Source organism: Myotis lucifugus, unplaced genomic scaffold, assembly GCF_000147115.1.
Source record: "Myotis lucifugus unplaced genomic scaffold, Myoluc2.0 scaffold_10, whole genome shotgun sequence".
Lineage (NCBI taxonomy): Eukaryota > Metazoa > Chordata > Mammalia > Chiroptera > Vespertilionidae > Myotis > Myotis lucifugus.
In genome coordinates this window covers 7,747,468-7,765,446 of record NW_005871058.1, presented here as the reverse complement: position 1 = coordinate 7,765,446, position 17,979 = coordinate 7,747,468, and the positions used below count along the sequence as shown (strand labels likewise).

At 51.8% G+C, this 17,979-nt stretch overlaps 1 protein-coding gene across 1 annotated transcript in view; it reads right to left on the bottom strand.

Annotated features, from left to right (window-relative positions):
- The window catches only part of CD9 (CD9 molecule), a 34,151-nt gene extending 17,065 nt beyond the window's left edge, over positions 1-17,086 (bottom strand). Inside the window, exon 1 of the mRNA XM_014451608.2 lies at positions 16,884-17,086. Within this exon, the coding sequence (XP_014307094.1) occupies positions 16,884-16,949 (66 nt within the window). The 5' untranslated portion in view covers positions 16,950-17,086. The remainder of the gene's footprint in view (positions 1-16,883) is intronic.
- Positions 17,087-17,979: the final 893 nt, after the last annotated feature.

The following is a 17,979-nucleotide window of genomic DNA, read 5'->3' as shown; positions in this document are numbered from 1 at the left end:
GAATTTCCTCCCTGGCCCTCTCCCCTTGGCAAGCCTCCTTTCCCATCTGAGTTTTCATCCAGACCCACCTTCGAATATCTCACAAGAAAAGCCAGAAATTACAAAGAACAATTCACCACGAGGGTACGTGGTGAATGTCACAGTGAGATTTAGGAGCAAGTCCACATAAAGTCTTTTGAAAATGAGAGTTTATAAAAAGTCCCTTCACTGCTGTTTCACCCCCCTCCCCCCCAAGAATCCAGTTACACACTCTGACATTTTACGAGCACACAACACAGGTAACCCCGTCTCTGGGGCTTATGACCGCGTCAGGAGCCATGAAACTCGGCACTTCCCCAAGCCTGGGCCCACAGGGAGCAGCTTCCTCGTCTCCTTTCTCGCCACCGTAAACACTGTGCTGAAACACCCACGCGAAGACCAGGATCTCTGTGAGTCACACCAGTCTCGCTACAGGGACAGGCCCAGAAATCTTACACTGAAACGCACACCTGGAGTCCAAGGAACCAGCTCCAGTTCCAAAGGAGGCTGAAAACAAATCAGAGTAATGCCGCTTAGGGGCACCTGGCTGCTCTGGGCCCCACGCCCGAGTCTGCAAAACGAGTTCCAGTTAGAACCTGAGGAGCTGTTTCTGAAGAGGCCGCCCTATTGACGGAAACACTTGAAGTGAATGTGGAGAAAGATGAGGAGGTGACAGGAAGGAAAAGAGCAATTGGCTAACGATGAGGATGTTTCTGTGTGTGTGTTGGGGGTGGGGAGGAGTTTGTGGAGGGTGATCCTGTATCCCATCTCTCAGGTGGAAAGGATCTGCCTGTGGGACATTTCCCACTTCAGTGAAAATTCCTCTAGTGGCAAATGAACTGGGTGGTCTTGGTGACAACCCCACCCTTTCCTCTAGGTCCCTTCTTTCTTCTGTAATATGACCTGACTGGTCAGTTTTTTTAAAAAGGACAAAATACTCCTTTCGTTTTCTCTGTCCAGCTGTCTCAGAAAAGCCAGAACGCGGAGAGCAGCTTATTCCCCACAGTGGTTTCTCGGTGAGGCTGGCCTCAGACTTGTGGTCACAGCTGCTACTTTGGGAGGGGTTGGAGGTGGGCAGTGGCAACAGGAAGGGGTCTGGGAAGATGGAAGCACTTTCTTTTGTATGTCCCATTGTCTTCCTGCAACAGCTAGGACTATTTGGTGACTTGGGTTAGGCTGTGGTCTAAGAGATGCTGTAAAAGTTTTCGTAGGGGGCAGGTGACCTTGACTCTGTTACCTGACACTTGCATGCCTGTGTCACCCAGGAACTGGCTTCCATAGGCTTTCTGTCAGAATCACCTGGGGAATTCTAAACACGCACCTGCCTCACCTTCATCCCAGGGGAGTCTGTGTTCCTAGGTAATTCAGGTGACTTCGCTACACAACCCTGTCGAGAGGGCCTGGATGAGTCAAAGGGTGTGGACTTGACTCTGATTCTGGCACTGCCACTAGGAGCCGTATGACACTAAACACTTTCCTTAGCTTCTTTGAACCCTAGCGTACTCATTTGTTAAAAAAAAATTTGTATGAGAACAGGAATAGATCCAGAGACAAATGGTAGCGAGGGAGGGCGGTTAGAGAGCAACCAAAGGACTTGTATGCATGCATATTAGCATAACCAATGGACACAGACACTGGGGTGGTGGGGGCTTGGCCAGGATGGGAATGGCTGGGGGGGGGGGGTGTCAATGGGGGGAAAAAACTTTAGACAATAATAATAATAATAAATTGTATGATATTTGTCCTGCCTTTGACCTAGGCTGACAGTGAGGATTAAATGAGGCGATGCATATAAAACAGTCTGAAAACTGTGAAGTGCTGTAGCCAGGCAGATTCTGTGGGGGGGGGTGGGGTGAGGAATGATAATGACAACAATCACAATGACCCTTGAGAAAGACACGAGACGACAGTGGGGCAATTCATGGCACTTGGCGGACGTCAGTTGCGTGTCCTCCTGTGATCTGAGGAGGTGGCTGGGCGGGAGCAAGGTAATTAGGACACTGGGGTTCTATTTTCTGGTTTCTGTGAGAGCTTGTGAGTGTGGTGTGGTGGGGAGGTGGATAAATTTACCTTCTTCACACCCATACTCGGTCTCTGGAGCTCTGCTGGGATCAGATGGGAACGGCCAAAGAAAAGTGGGGAAGGAAGGTTAAAGGGAGATTGTTGGCTCAGACTGGAGGCCTCTGTCCTTCCTTGGATCACAGACTGCTTCTGTGGGCGAATTAACTCTGCAACAGGGAGTTATTAAAGGAGCAGATCACGGAGAGGGAGGGATTTTACCGCTTTACTTCCTCCCTCCAGAAAGACAGGTTATCAGCCCTGGGTTTGTTTGTTTGTTTTTTAATGTCCTGGACTTAGGAGACCCCTGGCATGGTTGCCCACGGTGCCCAGAAGTTAGCAAGAGACTGAATATCGAGGATACAAGTTTCCCCTACCAGCCTATTCCGGGCCCAAAATACCAGTCATGCTTTAAGGCCTCGGCAGTGGGGATGAGGGCCTCTATGTTCACACAGGCTTCAACAGTTAAAAACAAGTCAGGCCACCCAGACCTGCGGGCTCCGGGCCTCACCCATCTCCATGGCAACCCTGGCTCACCACTGAATGCCAAGCCTGGATGGGCTGATTCACTGTCAGGAGGCTGGGCCCGGCACTGCCAGCAAGAACAAACAGGCGCCTAAGCCCCAGCCCCACCACCTCTTCTAATCCTCTCCTGTATCCTCCTCCCCCAACTCCAAGTGAAGGCGGGAGCTGTTGTCTTTGCAAGGGCAAAGCCACTCGGGCAGGAACAGAGGTCTCAGCGTCCTCCCTTATGCGGTCCCACCACACAGTAAAGCATCCACACAAACCAAGCTCCACTCTATTCAGCAGCAAAACCACGATTTGCTTTCATTAAGGATCACAAGTAAACTGTTAATTCATGGCAAAGTTTGAAGATATCAACCAAGAACATCACTAACTTTAGTTTTACTGAGTTGAAAAGCCCCAGAAATCACCATTCTGGAGAACAAGCTCCCCCCACCCCTAACTCCCCGCGCCCGCCCCCCCCCCCCCCCCAGAAAGATCCCCCTGGGGCATTTCGCCCCTCTAGGGAAATTCTGCTCTTGGGGCTTCTGCTGAGCCCATCTTAGAGTAACGGGGGAAACTGCAGAAGCTGGTGTCCTTGAAGGCCACTGGGAAACTTTTTCCTAGGCCAATGGTCCTCCACGTGTGGTCTCCAGCTGCAGCAGCAGTAGCATCTGGGAGCTTGTTAGACATGCAAATTCACTGTCCCCATCCCAGACTTATTCAGTGAGAAAGTTGAGTGGGGTGGGGCCCAGCAATCTGTGTTTTAACAACTGCCCCCAGATGATTCTGACGCTTGCTCAAGTTTGACAACCACCACTCCAGGTCTTCATATAAAATGCTGAACAATCGGGAAGACGTGGAAAAGCTCTCTCTAGGGGTTCTGAACCCAGAGGCCAGCGAGGAAGGGCAGGCAGCCCTGGAGCAGGCTGTGAGCTTTCTCTGGGCTCACGGTTCCTGTGTCAGTGAGAGCTCACAGGCACAGCCCAGCAGGGAGCAGAATCTCACCATTCCACGTTACACTGTGGAATCTGGAGTGTGGCTCAGATGCCCTGCCTGGCACTGTAAAGCCATGGGGACTCAGCCGCAGGACCCCCTGAACTGCTGCCCGGTGACAGTTAAGGGGGAGGATACAGGACAGTTAAGCAGGGAGGAAGCATACAGATATTGGCTGGACAACTCCACCTTAAACCCACTGAGCCTGGGAATTCATCGTAAATGGTTCAAGTCAGAACCTGCATTTGGCTTCCAAAAGTGCATGCAGCACACAGGTTCAGTCCTGTGAATGCTGCTCCGCAAGATGCCAAGATGACTCCTGCAGTGTCTGAAGCGGGACACCCTATTAGAAACTTCACCCTGACTTTTGCAGCCTGCATTCTCCCTAGGCCAGGCTAAGCATGGGAGGGGCCTCTTCCTCAAACCACCCAACATTCTACAAAAAAGAGAAAAATTTAAGAAATGCAATGACGTTGTAGGTTATTTCGCTTTAGTGTTAATCGGACTTCTGGCAAGCTTTTCTGTCCATTAGCAACCCCTCCAGAGGCTAGGGAAAGGGAAATAAACAACATAATAATAGTAGCAATTATCATCTGTGTGTCCCACGTAATAGGAGGTGATTTACATATATTATCTCATGTAATCCTCTCGTCACTCTTATTTTCTAGATGAAACAGGCTCTGAGAGGTTAAGCAACAATTCGCTGAAAAAGACCCAGCCAGCAGGAGGCAGAGGTCACAGTGGGCCAGGCGGGACAACTCGGAGCAGCATTCCTCTACACCCCCCTCCCCGCCCCCCTCCTGCACTGTGCCACCTGGTGAGGGGAAGAATGGGAATTCCTAAGAACTTTTCTTGAGAAAAAAGAGGGTGGTCTGGACATGCTGAATTTGGCATGTGACCTAAACCTTAATCTGCCGCTGCAGCGAGGTGATTCAGGTTCAGGGCATCCATCCAGCTGAGGGGAAGCCAAGAGGCAGGGAGGGCACCGGCCATGAACTTTTCCATTGGGTTTCTCTCTCTCCTGCTGTTGAGACTGGGAGGTGGTGGTCTCAAGCCCACAGTCATTGGGTCCCAGGGTCAACGCACCCGTTAGGGCCAGCTCTCCCTTCCTCTCTTTTCTTCCCGTTGGTGTCCACACAGAAGCAATGGTGACTGGCTCTGTCCCCCCTCTAGGACCTGCTTCAGGTTAAGAAAGTTCCAGATAAGTGAACAGAAGGAAAGGTGCCGAGACCACGTTTCTTAGTTTGCAAGCAGATTAGATTTCTTCTTTCGACTCCTATTGTTCAGTTCCAAAGGGGAGCCTCTACCCACTGGGCAGTCTTATGGGGACATTTCCAGCAAAGTGCAAACTTGATACCTCTCCTCACCCATTGTTCCCAGACTGGGGCAATCTCTGAAATGGGCATTTTGTAGACAGACAGAAAGACAAGTCCTTTAGTTCATCTTCTTTTTGCTTGTTAATTCTCACTGGAGGATATTTTTCCATTGATTTATTTTAGAGAGAGTGGAAGAGAGGGGCGGGGAGAGAGAGAGAGAGAGAGAGAGAGAGAGAGAGAGAGAGAAATATCATTGTGAGAGAGACACATGGATGGGTTGCCTCCTGCACATGCCCTGACAAGGGAGTAAGGGGGATTGAACTTGCAACCCAGGTGCAAGCCCTTGACCAGGAATTGGACCGGTGACCCTTTGGTGCGTGGCTTGATGCTCTAACCACTGAGCACACCAGCTGGGGCTCTAATTCATCTTCTGAAAGGGACGAAGCCCAGTTGTAAAGTTTCAGCAATCCTGTGCGATGCAGCTTTACAGAACTGAAGCAATAAGCTATGGATGAGAGTGAACGTTTAGGACAACCTCAATCTCTGAACAAATGTGAGAGGTATTATATTAGTAACTCCACAACAGCTGCAGAAGCTGACATATGGGCTCTTGCTCATATGTCGGCTTCTGCATTAAATACCCCATTATTCCTCCTGATGGATCCTAAGACTTTGGTTGTATTATTATTTTCATTGTACAATGAGGAAAGTGAGGCTTAAAGAGTCACCACTTTGCTGCCAGGAATCTTCATTTCTTTTCTTTTTTTTTTTAATATATTTTATTGATTTTTTACAGAGAGGAAGGGAGAGGGATAGAGAGTTAGAAACATCGATGAGAGAGAAACATCGATCAGCTGCCTCCTGCACATCTCCCACTGGGGATGTGCCCGCAACCCAGGTACATGCCCTTGACCGGAATCGAACCTGGGACCTTTCAGTCCCCAGGCCGACGCTCTATCCACTGAGCCAAACCGGTCTCGGCAGGAATCTTCATTTCTAACAAGTCAACTTCCCCTTCCCCAACAATCACCATGTGAGTATGTGAGTGAGTGTGAGTGTGAGTGTGAGTGTGTGTGTGTGTGTCTGTGGTACCACATGTTGCTCTTTTACACACCATGGCAGGCTGGGAAGTGGACTATAATAAAAAAAATCCAACCATCCCCGAGAAGCCAGAAGCCAGGTCCCTTGGGGAAGCCAACTTCTGCCTTTTGTGGCCAGATTAATGCCCTGGACTCTGAGAAGATTATGGCACCTACCCTACCGCCTAGATAAATCAACATTAAAAAAAAAAATTAGTATATATAAATTCAATAGTGCTTACATGCCCCACAATTCCTTGGGCTTGCTTGCCTGCATTGCTGGCATCCTAAGCACATACTCAGCCTGTCCCTGGCCCTGCAACCTCCCTTTCTGGGGATTCTAGTGCTCTTGGGGGCTCCCTGGGGAGGAGGGGTGACGGTGGCTCAATAGCTACACTGTGGGTGCCATCCTCTCGCTATGCTTTGCTCTTTTGGGCAATTGTGTTTGAATGTTTAAGCCTGGGCTCAGGCTAGTACAGGGATAATAGGCACATTCCCTGTAGGAGCAAGTGAGAGATTTCCCAGGGAGAAGAGGAATATCGGAAGACGAGTTCTACGGTAAGGCTGTGACCACCCCTTTGGAACCTAAGAGTGCTGGTGGGACAGCCTGACACCCTTCAAGGCAGTTCTGATCATCCCAGTGTGAGATGAGGAAAATGGGCTCAGAGAGGTAAAGTAACTTGCCCAGGGACACAGAGCTGACTTAGCTGTCAGCGCTCTCCTTCTGTCATGCCTGAGTCTCATCCCTGGTGAAAGGGAGGTAGCTTGGTCTCCTCTGGGGTGTGGCAGAGGATGAAGAGCCTTGTAAACTTTTTCTCAGCACACTTTATGGAAATTAGGGAGCGACCTGGTCTGAACAAGTTCAAGTGTTGAGAAATCCTCCATTCCAAGAACAAAGTGAGCCTCATTTAAAAACCAGAGCTCCTATTCTGCCTAAGAGAGGAGAAAAACTTCAGCTAATATGATGTGCTGGTGTTAAGCAGCTTGGGGCTGAGGGATTGGGAGGGAAGGCCTGTGCCCAAGGTAACCTCTTTCTAAACAAGAAATCTCATTTCAAGTTTCCACTGCCTGCTTGCCAGACGTGTAGTATATACTAGCCAGCCCCTAAATCCACTTTCTGCTGAAAGCAGGCATTCTGATCTTAACCAAAGTTATCTGATGTGGGGGAGTGTTTGGGAGAAGTTTTGCTTTAAATTCCAGAACACCGCTCATTTGTTCTCCATTGCATTCGCTTCACTAAGATGTCTGGCGATCACACACACACACACACACACACACACACACACACACACTCCTGCTTATGCACTTTAGCCATATGGACCAGCCAGCTTTCATTCCATCTCTGGAACCGGTTACGCTGCTTGCAAGGCCCTGGGTAGTGGAAGACGCCCCTTCTTTTACACACTCCAAGCAATGCCACATGGTGCATGGATCGGCAGTGTTGGCAAATGGCCCTCCTTCCCCATCATAGGACATTCTGAGTAGCAAGCCAGCAAGGGGACAAGAGTCAAGGTTCCCAAACTGCTGTGTCTAATCTATTACCTGCCTATTCCTCTGCCACGATCCCTGCCTTCATTTTAGGTCTCTTAATTACTAGATAGCAAGCATCCCACTATTTGCTATGTCCCATATACCGCTCAAATCGCTTCTTGTATTATTTAATTTCCACAACAGACCCACCAGGTAGGTAATATTAACTTCCACTTTTTAAATGAGAAAACTTGAACACATAAGTTAAAGAAGCTTGTCTGAGATCACAGGCAAATAAGTGGCTGAGTTAGAACTTGAACCCCAAATAGTCTGAGTGCAAAGCCCAAATTTTCAATCATTTTGGTAAATTGTTTGTCTTTTTAAAAGTATATTCTTTATTGTGGATAGTACTACAGATATCTCTCATCTCCCTGTTTGTCTTTTTGAATCATTTGGTGATTTTTAAGAGCCAGATTTTTTTCACTTTTGTCCTTTCTCCCTCATTGCCACCCTTTCTCCCTCACAGCCACATCTGATCTCATATCAAAAGTGCCATCTTCTATCCTTAAAGGCCCCAAGACAGCCCACCTACAAGAGCAGAGGGCTCTACTTTCTCACCGACAGGAAGGCACCTGCAAAGGCCATGTGGCCTGCAGGTGCCATCTGAGCCTGGGGGAGCCACAGGTGACAGGATCTAGAGAGCGAGCCTGCACTTTCTGTTGCTGGCCTCTGGCCCAAGAGCTTCGCCACACCCTTGCTGCGCTGGCCAGAATGTCAGCGTGGACACAAGCACTGGCCTGGGCAACAGCTTCTCTGGAGTAACTTGGCACATTTTCTTCTTATCCTCGCTTCACTACCACTGCAGGCCCAGCAAGTGCAGACGCTGTTGCAGTGCCCACTGGCCACCATGTTCACAGATGAGGCTGTGGTCCATCAAGTGGCCACTGCCCGGTATCCTCTGTAGGAATGACCCCCAAAGTGGGACCCAGAGCCTCTGCCCTTTCCACAAAGCACCATTCTGCTGGCAAAGGGAATGAGATGGCATCACTGCAGGTCAGTGCCTGGTGTCCTGGCAGCATCTACAACACACAGACAATGCCAGCTTCCTATAAGACTCAGGGTCCCTCCCTAAATCACCTCTAATAATTTATCTCTAAAACATTACAGATAATTTAATTTCTTTCTTTCTTTTTTTAAAAATATATTTTATTGATTTTTTACAGAGAGGAAGGGAGAGAGATAGAGAGTTAGAAACATCGATGAGAGAGAAACATTGATCAGCTACCTCCTGCACATCTCCTACTGGGGATGTGCCCGCAACCCAGGTACATGCCCTTGACTGGAATCAAACCTGGGACCTTTCAGTCCGCAGGCCGACGCTCTATCCACTGAGCCAAACCGATTTCGGCTAGAGATAATTTAATTTCTATTTGGAATGAGTTTTCTGGTCTGTGGGAGACCAGAGGTTCTCTGGTCTAGAGTTGGGGCCATAATTTGATTAGAGGGGGAAGGTAGAGTACCGAGTAGATGTCCCCAGCTTGTAGAAAAGAAGCTTTAAAAGGTGTGAGTGGAACATTAAAATCCACGAGGAAATCGCGTCACGAGGAAATTGTTTCCATTGCACTGGGGTGAGCAGGAGGAAGACACTCAGTGGGAAGGGTTTCCTGCGTGTGGAGTACACATTCTTCTCTAGGAGGTCAGCGCTTCTCAGGAGCGGGGCTGCCAGGAAGGGGGGTTGGGGGTTGCCACCAACCAGAGGGGGGCACTGACATGAGGTGCCCGTGAAAACTGGCACATTGTGAATGCTCACCTAGAAGGGAAGATGTAATTTTGATTTGAACCTGTAGATAACTCTGTGTTGGTCCATTAGGGCTGCTATAACAAAGTACCATACACTGGGTGGCTTACAAACGATAATTTATTTTCCATAGTTCTAGAGGCTGGGATGCCCAAGATCAAGGTGCTAGCAGGTTTGGTGTCTGGTTAGGAATTGCTTCCTAGTTCATAGAGGGCTGTCTTCTTGTTATAATCACACATGGTGGAAGGAAAGAGGGCACTCGTTGGGGCCTCTTCTTTTAAGTGCCTATCCTATTCGTGAGGGTTCCATCCTCAAGGCCTAATCACCCCCCCCCCCCCCCCCCCCAAGGCCCTGCTTCCAAACACCATCGCACTAGGCTTTAGCATTAACATGCATTTTGGGGCTATACATTCAGTCCATAGAAAACTATCTTTTACTGGTAAAAACATCAAATTTCTATTGACTTGAAAAGCAATGAGTTCACAACTAAGTATGATTTTGCTGATCTTTTCATTTAAAGTGTTAATAAATCAATCTCATCACCTTTCATGCTACTGATTCAATCAATGTAGGTTTAAAGATGAATTAACACTAAAATGCTATAGGAATGTGTTTTGAATTCAAGATAACGGTCTGCTTTACTTTATCATATTTTTAACCCGCCATCAAGGATTTTCTGCTGTGGTCCACGTGTTGTGTTTCTGCACCTGGACTCTGACATGCAGCTGAGACTGGAAGACAAGCAAGGGGCTGCCTCCTGAGCAGTTTGGAGGCAGGGACTTGGTAGCAAGTCACGGGCCATCGGCCTGGGCCTGAGGGGTTCACTGGAACCGTGATGTACGTTGGGTAAGCTTTGCAGGGTTACTTTCCTAACAGAGCCATCAAGAGACACTGTTTCTACTCCCCTGTACAATGCTTGTCAAAAAGATTGAACAAGAGGGACCCTAAAAGCCCAGATTTCGGATTTTTCTCAAAGGCAACAGTCCTCCAACCTCCCTGGAATCAAATAAATCTGCCCACTGTCATCTCCTCAGGAGTCCAAGTCCCCAAACGACCCCCTGGAGACACTTCTTCCTTCCCAAAGTCCTCAGGGGCAAGGCCAGGGAAGACTTCTGTCTCTATTTGGTGGGAAGGAGGAGGAGGGAAAGAGAGCTCCACTCCTCCCGAACAAAACAAATCACCCACGCTATGGGAAACCCTAACCCAAGAAGCCAAACTTGGCTGGAAGCTCATAAAGTTGGGTTCTTCTTGTGGACTAGAAATGCAAAACACTCGTTAAATTAATCGAGAGTCAAAGCCACTCCTTGGGCAATGATTAAGCTGAGAGTCAGAGCAAGGATGGGTGGGGAGGCCTTGATCACCAGGGGCACTTAGGACTCTGAATGCCTTTCTCAGAGTCCTCCCATTAGGCCCCCGTGCAATCCCCAGGAAGCAGGGAGGCAACCCGCTTCTCATGGCAGAAAAGGGATTCAAGACAGAGCTGGGGTTGTCTGGAAACCAAGGGAGCAAACCCAATACAGGGGGTTCATAATCTGAGGTGAATGAGCCTCCAGAGAAAAAGCAAATAAAATAAAGTAAAATAAAATAACAACGGACATAACATGTTTCTGGAGGCAGGTCCCATCGATTGCATGGAACTCCCTAAAAAGGCTAAGATCCACTAGTGTAGATGACGGCATATAGTACTTAGCAACTATCCAGAACAAAGTAATTTTGGGGGCGAGGAGAGGAATTACCGGATGGATGTAATTATTATAAAATTACCTCATCTGGAGACAGGATGCTGCTTTCCACAGCTGCATGCCATCACTCGGTGGAAAATGAAAATGTCCCTGGACCGGCATTACTTTTTCCACAGAATGAAACAGGCAAGTGATCAGCAGTCAGACTTCAAAACCATAAACTTAAAACGCGTCTTAAGATTAGCCCTTTTGGTCTTCTGGGTTCCTTCGGTTGCAGAGGACAGCTCTGGGTAGTTGAGGACATGGGCCCAATAGGCTCTTATCCAGACTTCCAAACCTCAAAACAATAGTCATTACTCTTCTGTGAGAGGTAAAGACCGTTTCTGCAGGACTTTAGTTGAAAAGACCTGTGGCAGGTCCACATAAAGCCCCATTGACCCCAACCTGGGGGGGGGGAGGGGAGGAACACAGAACATAAATATGGGGTGTCCCCCCGCCAAAAATGTATACACACACTTTGAATAATTATAAAGTCAGTGTTTATTAAAACACATTTCATTTTCAAAATTGAGCTGTCAGCTGTTAAAGTGTGTATGGGGGCGGGGGCGGGGGGCGGAGGGGAGACACCCTGTATGTAACTTCCTGAAACTGTTCTGCTCTCCAAGTCAACACAAGCAGATCTAGAACACGCAGCCACCAAGCAGGCAACAGGACCGCAGAAGCCACGGGAGCCATGATCCCAGGTCCCTTACCCTCACAGTCGACACACCTGAGAAAGGCCGTCAAGGTTTGTGTTCTTTAGAAAAAAAGGTGCTTTTGTAAGTCTAAGGTATTATTAAGTTCCAGACTGTGCAACCAATTCCAAAAGCCACGCCTCCTTATGAAAGGGAATCACACGGGGAAACAAAGAGACAAATCAAACCTGGACGCACAGCTTTGTGTATAAGATGGAAGACTCACAATCCACACACAGGAGGACGTGAGAAGGCTGATCTGTGGTCTGTGGCCGCAGAGGAGTCCACTGCAGACTAGGTGCTCTGGCAAGGGTGGCCCTCAACAGGGCTGCTCTCAAAGCAGCTCCAAATTCGGGTCTTAAATAGTGGCCGCCTCCTTTGAGTACAAAAGAGTAAGGTCTGGAACGGTGCCCGTGGGCCACTTGGGAAAGAAAGGGGCAGAGTGTGTATGTGTAGAGGAATCCTCCCCACCAACCCCCTAAAAATCAGGAGTCAGATTCTTTTGTTGTTCACAAGCATTGTGAAAAAGTGGGGGGAGCCATCAAGATCCTGGGCTGGGCAGAAGTCTGATTTTCTTTAGCAGATGCGGACACTTGGCCTCACCTCACCTCTCCCCAAAGCTGCCAGCCTCAGTACAAACACAGCCGGCTTTCCCAGAGCTCGGCTGTCCGGGTGCCAAACTCAGGAAGCCATTTCACTTCACCGCCCCAGCAGCTGGCTCAGCCCAACAAGGAAGGCAACAGTTTCTGGGGAAAGCGGCAGGTTGGTTGGGAGGGGCTTTACCACCCCGAGCCCACTAGTCCACACCCTGCCCAGACCCAGAGTCTCTGCCTCCAGTTTTATTTTCAGAAGTGGGGCACCCCCACCCTCCACCCCCTCAAACGCATAGCCACACATGAAATGGAGTCAGCGCCCAATCCAGAGCGGGCAGAACACGTGTGGATTGAGAGTGTGCTCCGGGCTAACCTGTGGTCTGCTCTTCCACACTTTTTAGGAAATTGCTCCCACCTTCTGCATCATCTCGATCTACTTTCCACTGTGAGCAACAATAGCTACAGGAAGTTTACTCTGCCTCGAGTGCTAAGAGCATCACACACATTCTCTTATTTCACCCCTCCCCCATGGGACAGGCTCCAGCTCCATCTGGTGATGGCTAAATCCAATCCAGAGCTGGTGCTCCGACCGTTAGCCTGTACTACCACAATGGCTGAGGGCGACGGAAACAGAGAACCCCAAACAGAGAGACCCCACTCAGGGGGAGCAGAGGGAACTGCGAGGTTAACAGGAAAGACACGTAAGAAGCAGGCCCCAGAGGTAAAGGTCCCCGGCTCTGAGGACAAGCCACAGTACTCATAGTACATCCCACTGCCTGACTCCACTTGGGGTTGTGTGGGAAAGTCCTCTTGCTTTAGGCAGTGGGGAAGGGGTTGGTTTCACAGATTGAGCTTGAGACCATTTGCTCCAACCCACTGGTTTTACAGATGAGGAAACTGAGGCCTGGAGCACAAAAATGACCTGCCCAAGACTTCAAAGTGTGTGGGGGACACAGCTGGACTAACACCCAATCTCTGAATTTCCATCCGGGTCTCTGCTCATGCTTCTAAGAAGCCTCCGTTAGGTCCAAGGCAGCACCATTTCTTGGGAAAGAGAAGTCCCTGGCTAGTCCCATCAGTGAGGGTGGGTAAGAGGTGAAAGGCAGTGAATAAAGGGGCAGAGGGAGGTGTGGGGTGGGTACTGAGCCCTCTAAATGCAGGCTTAGGATTTGGGGGGAGGGGATGGGGAATAGACCAGGAAGACAGGTTCCTGGCCTGACCCTAGCCTTGGTTCCCCCCTTACAGCTTGAGAGTTCACCACTCTCACAGTAACATGTTTTCCCTTGCAACCTTTTTTGGGGGATGGGTAGACAGGGAGGTCTGAAGGAAATGGAGAAACAACTGGAATAGAGCTGGGAAGTTAGGGTTCCGGGGGCATTGGAAGAACAGACCGATTGCTGCTTGGGCTGTGGGCATCAGAGGCCCCGCTTGGGGGAGGGCTGGCAGCGCAGGCAGTCACTGAGGGTCCCACAGGGACGAAAGTGGAGGCCAGGGAAGAGGCACCCCCACATGCCTACCCCGCCCCGATCATCCCACTGCCACTGAGGTGGGCTTCTTCTCCCTGGACCCCTGCTAGACCACCTTCCTCAGCATCCTCTGTTCAGGAGGTGCTGGTGGCACCCTGGCCTCAACTCCCGCTTTCCAAGGCCCACATCAGGTTCCCAATTCCACGTTTATAAATTCCTTCTCTCAAGAGAGAAAGGAAAGTGCTGACATCATAACAATCCAAGCAGTTCCCTTACACCACAGGTTCCCTTAAAAGATGTCTAAGAGCTTGTTGCCACCCTTCTTCCATTCCCACTCGGTTGGGTATGGAAGGTTGGGATGGCGAGTGCACTGGACCTGAAGCCAACCAGATCTGCTTTCAAACTGCATTCTGACGCTATCCTGCCCATGACCCTGGATAAGTCACTTAACCTCTCTGGGGGCCAGTTTCCTGCCCATCAGTAAGATGGGGATAATACTTCCAGCTCCGGCTTGAACTTGCAGACTACAAAGTACTTCACAAGTGCATCGCAGTGTTCCTTTGTTCCATCATCTCCTAGGGGATGAGGATTTCATCTCTACAGGGACCTCGATACTACTAAACAATAAATTCAGAAAAACACAGCTAATCCTGAACCCGCCCACTCCCTCCCCACCAGCCTATTATCAGGTCCCCCTTGTTGGCTTTGTGGTGGAGACGGAAGGACTAGCAGAGGTTCTCAACCTGTGGGTCGCGACCCCTTTGGCGGTTGAACGACCTTTCACAGGGGTGGCCTAAGACCATCCTGCATATCAGATATTTACATTACAATGCATAACAGTAGCAACATTACAGTTATGAAGTAGCAACGAAAATAATTTTATGGTTGGGTCACAACATGAGGAACTGTATTTAAAGGGCCAGAAGGTTGAGAACCACTGGACTAGAGGAAGGGGCCCAGGGATTGTAGTATTGGCTGTCTCTGTGGTCCTGGGCAAATCACCCCCTCTCGGGTTTCCTGCTTTCTCACTGTGAATAAGAGGGCTGGTCTGGATAATCTCTAAAGTTATTCCTAATTCTAAACCCAAACATTACCAGAGCGAGTCATTTCTGTTTCAGAGGACATAGCTGTCCAGGCAGGGGCAGCTCTGAATATGGGTGGGGTGGCAGGCTGGAGACAGAAAGAGGCTGAGCAGATACAAGTGGCCCTGGGAGCCCCCCATCCGGCTTCTGCATGTGCAGAAGGGGTGCGGAGGTACACGAAGTCAGTGGTCCCCCACAACCCCAAACCCTGATGCAGCCTAGGCAGGTGGCTGAGGACGAACCAGCAGACTGGTAGGGGAGGGACTGTGCTAGGGAGCGGAGAGGAAAACTCCCTAAATGACAAGGGTGGGGCAGGGCCGGCCCGCCTTCTGACATTCTTTTTTGGTGCCAGGAGTTGGTGAGAGGAGGGAGCCAAGCCTGGCAGCTAGCAGGCTGGCTGCTGGGAACACCAAGAAGGGGAGGTGCCCACCGCAGGAGGGTCTCCTTGACGGCCAAGGGTTGGGCGGGGGCACACCTATGTGCCATCCACACTAGGGCATGTGTTGGATGTGGTGACTTGAAAATACATTTTTATTGATTTCAGAGAGGAAGGGTGAGGGAGAGACAGAAACAACAATGATGAGAGAGAATCATTCATAGGCTGCCTCCTGCACGCCCTCTACTGGGGATCCGAGGCCCCAACCCCGGGCATGTGCCCTGACCGGGAATGGAGTGGAGACCTCCTGGTTCAAAGGTTGGGCGGATGTGGTGACTCTTGCAAGGACAGTTTATCTGGTCAGCTCCACAGAGAGGATTAAATCTCAGGAGATTTGCCCCGGTTCATCGGGACCCCGGTGACCAGCTCCAGGGGAATAAGTACATGTTGTTTTGCCACGAGCCTCGAGTGGCACGCCCCTGTATTCACAAACATCTGAGTGGCGCTGGGGCTGCCTTCCAAACTCCAGGCGGCAGAGGAGCAAATACTGTCCATCTGTGTGCAGGGGAGGTGGCCCTCTGAACCTATCCCCTCTCCCCCTTTAGGTCTCTGGGTGGTCCCTTAATCCCCTAAGGGGAGGTGTGTAGGGGAGACTCCCCTTTTCCATTGCCTCCCTCAGGCTTCCCCGAGGGAGCGGACTGCCCGGGTGGAGGTGCGCTCCCGGAGGCCCCACCTGGCCGCCCAGGGGCCTGGGGAGGGGAGAACGGGTGGGGGAACGGGGGTGGGAGGGGGCACAAGGCGGAGACCCTGGGGCCAGCACCTGATCTCTCCCGGAAATGGAGACACTCAAGACTCAACCGAGGCTCAACCCACTAAAAGCGCCCGAGGGCCTCTGCCCCTCCCCTCCCCAACTCTCCCAGAATTCTCCCCAGTCAGATACTTATCAAACCTTTGAAAAAAAAAAATCAAGACAAGCTAGTCTTTCAGGTAGTTTCGAGGGAGCCTGGCCTTTCTCACAGCGGCTCAGAATCAAAGTTTGAGAATGGTTGTGTGTGTGTGTGAGGGGCGGAGGGGTGGTGGTGGTGGTGGTGGGGCGGCCGAAGGTTCCTCTTCCGAGGGTGGAGGGGGTGGTCCGGACTCCAACTTTGGGACGAGGACCCGGCCACCGACGGCCGCGCGCCCCTCCTCCCGCGGGTAGAAGTGCCCACAGCCCTCGGCGGAGCGTCCGGCGCCACCTGAGATCCTTGAGCGCCCGCGTCCTCCCCGCTCGCGGCTCTGCGACTTGTGAGACCCCCACCCCGGGCGCGAACTGCGCTGCCCGCCCCGGTCTTCTTTGGCCCCGGTCTTGAGTTCCCAGGAAAGGGGTGCTCTGTTTCTCCCCACCCCCTGCACTCGGAGGGGCAGACACACACCCCAGCCCACGCCCTTGGCAAAGGAGAGGCCGGGCGGGGGCCGGTCTCCACGCCCCAGCTCACCGGGGCCCCCGCGTCCCCTCGCCTGCCCGGCTTCGGAGAGCCCCCAACGAACGCGCCCGCCCCGCCCGTCTCCGGACTCCGCCGAGCAGCCAGCTGGTGGCCGCAGGGCCCTTTCTCCTCTGCCTCGAGCCTACCCAACGGGCAGTGCCAGTTACCGACACCCTCGACCACGGAGAGGGTTCGGGGGGCAGACAGGTGCCCCCGGAGAGGAGCGCGCGGCTGTCCCGCTCACTCACCCAGAAGACGAAATTAAAGCCGAAGAGCAGGTATTTGATGCACTTGGTGCCTCCTTTGACCGGCATGGCGAGGGCTGCACGGGCCTGGGCTGCACTGGTCTGGGACGGGGGCGCGCGGCCGGAACGAGCAGGACCAGGTCAGGAGCGAAGAGCTGGCGGCTGCGGGCTGGCCTCCGGGCTGCACTTTTAAAAAGTACCACTCCTTACAGCGCGCGGCGGCCGCGGTGCGCATGTGCCGTGGACCCCGCCCCGCCCCGCCCCGCCCGGCCCCACCTGCCCCGCCCCCGCCCCAAGGCCCGCCCCCGCCCAGGTTCCGGGGATGCGGGCTCCAACAGTCCCCCCGACCCGCCCTTCCCTCTTTCCCGCATGGTCTCCGGCTCAGCCCGCTCCCCCCTCCTCCCTCCCACCTCCCGGGACCCCCAGCCCCTGCTGCCTCTACCTGAGTTATATGGGAGCCTCACCTCGCCTGGTAGAGCCCGGCCCGCCCGCGGGAGCCTCTACTTTGGGAGACCTTCCCCCGGTCAGGTCGTCGGGGTAGAGTCCCGTCCCCCCGAGGCCGGCTGTCCGCACGGTGAGGGCACTGCTGGTTTCGGCCTCGGTTTGAAGGGGAGCTGCCAGGCGTTATTTCTCCTTGAAAAACTTCCCTCGTTGACTACACTCGTATTTGGCACCTTGTGGAGCAGGAGGAGTTAGAAGCGCTGTCGTCCAGGTGGGAAGATAGGTCGGCGGTTTATGGGAGTAATTCTCAAATGCCCGTCACCGAAGAGTGGTCAGGCAGAGAGAGGACCGGGCAGTCCGGGGGCGCTTCCTGGACTTGCGGTTTGGTTCCCCCAGAGGGGAAGAGAGAGTTGTAGCTGGGCTTCTGCTCCGGCCTCTACTCCACAGCACCCTCGCTCTTGCCCTTAGGACTTTGCCCAGTGCCAGCTCTTTACTGCTCCGGATGCGGAGTGCGGAGCGTTTCTCCTCTGCTCAGAAGCTGTCTGCCTCCCTCCATTCAATGACCGAAGTTGAAATTTCTCATCTTGCATCTGTAAAGGGACACTCTGCTCCACCTGGCACCCACACCTGCACCCAGCTCTGCCTGCGCCTGCGTGCA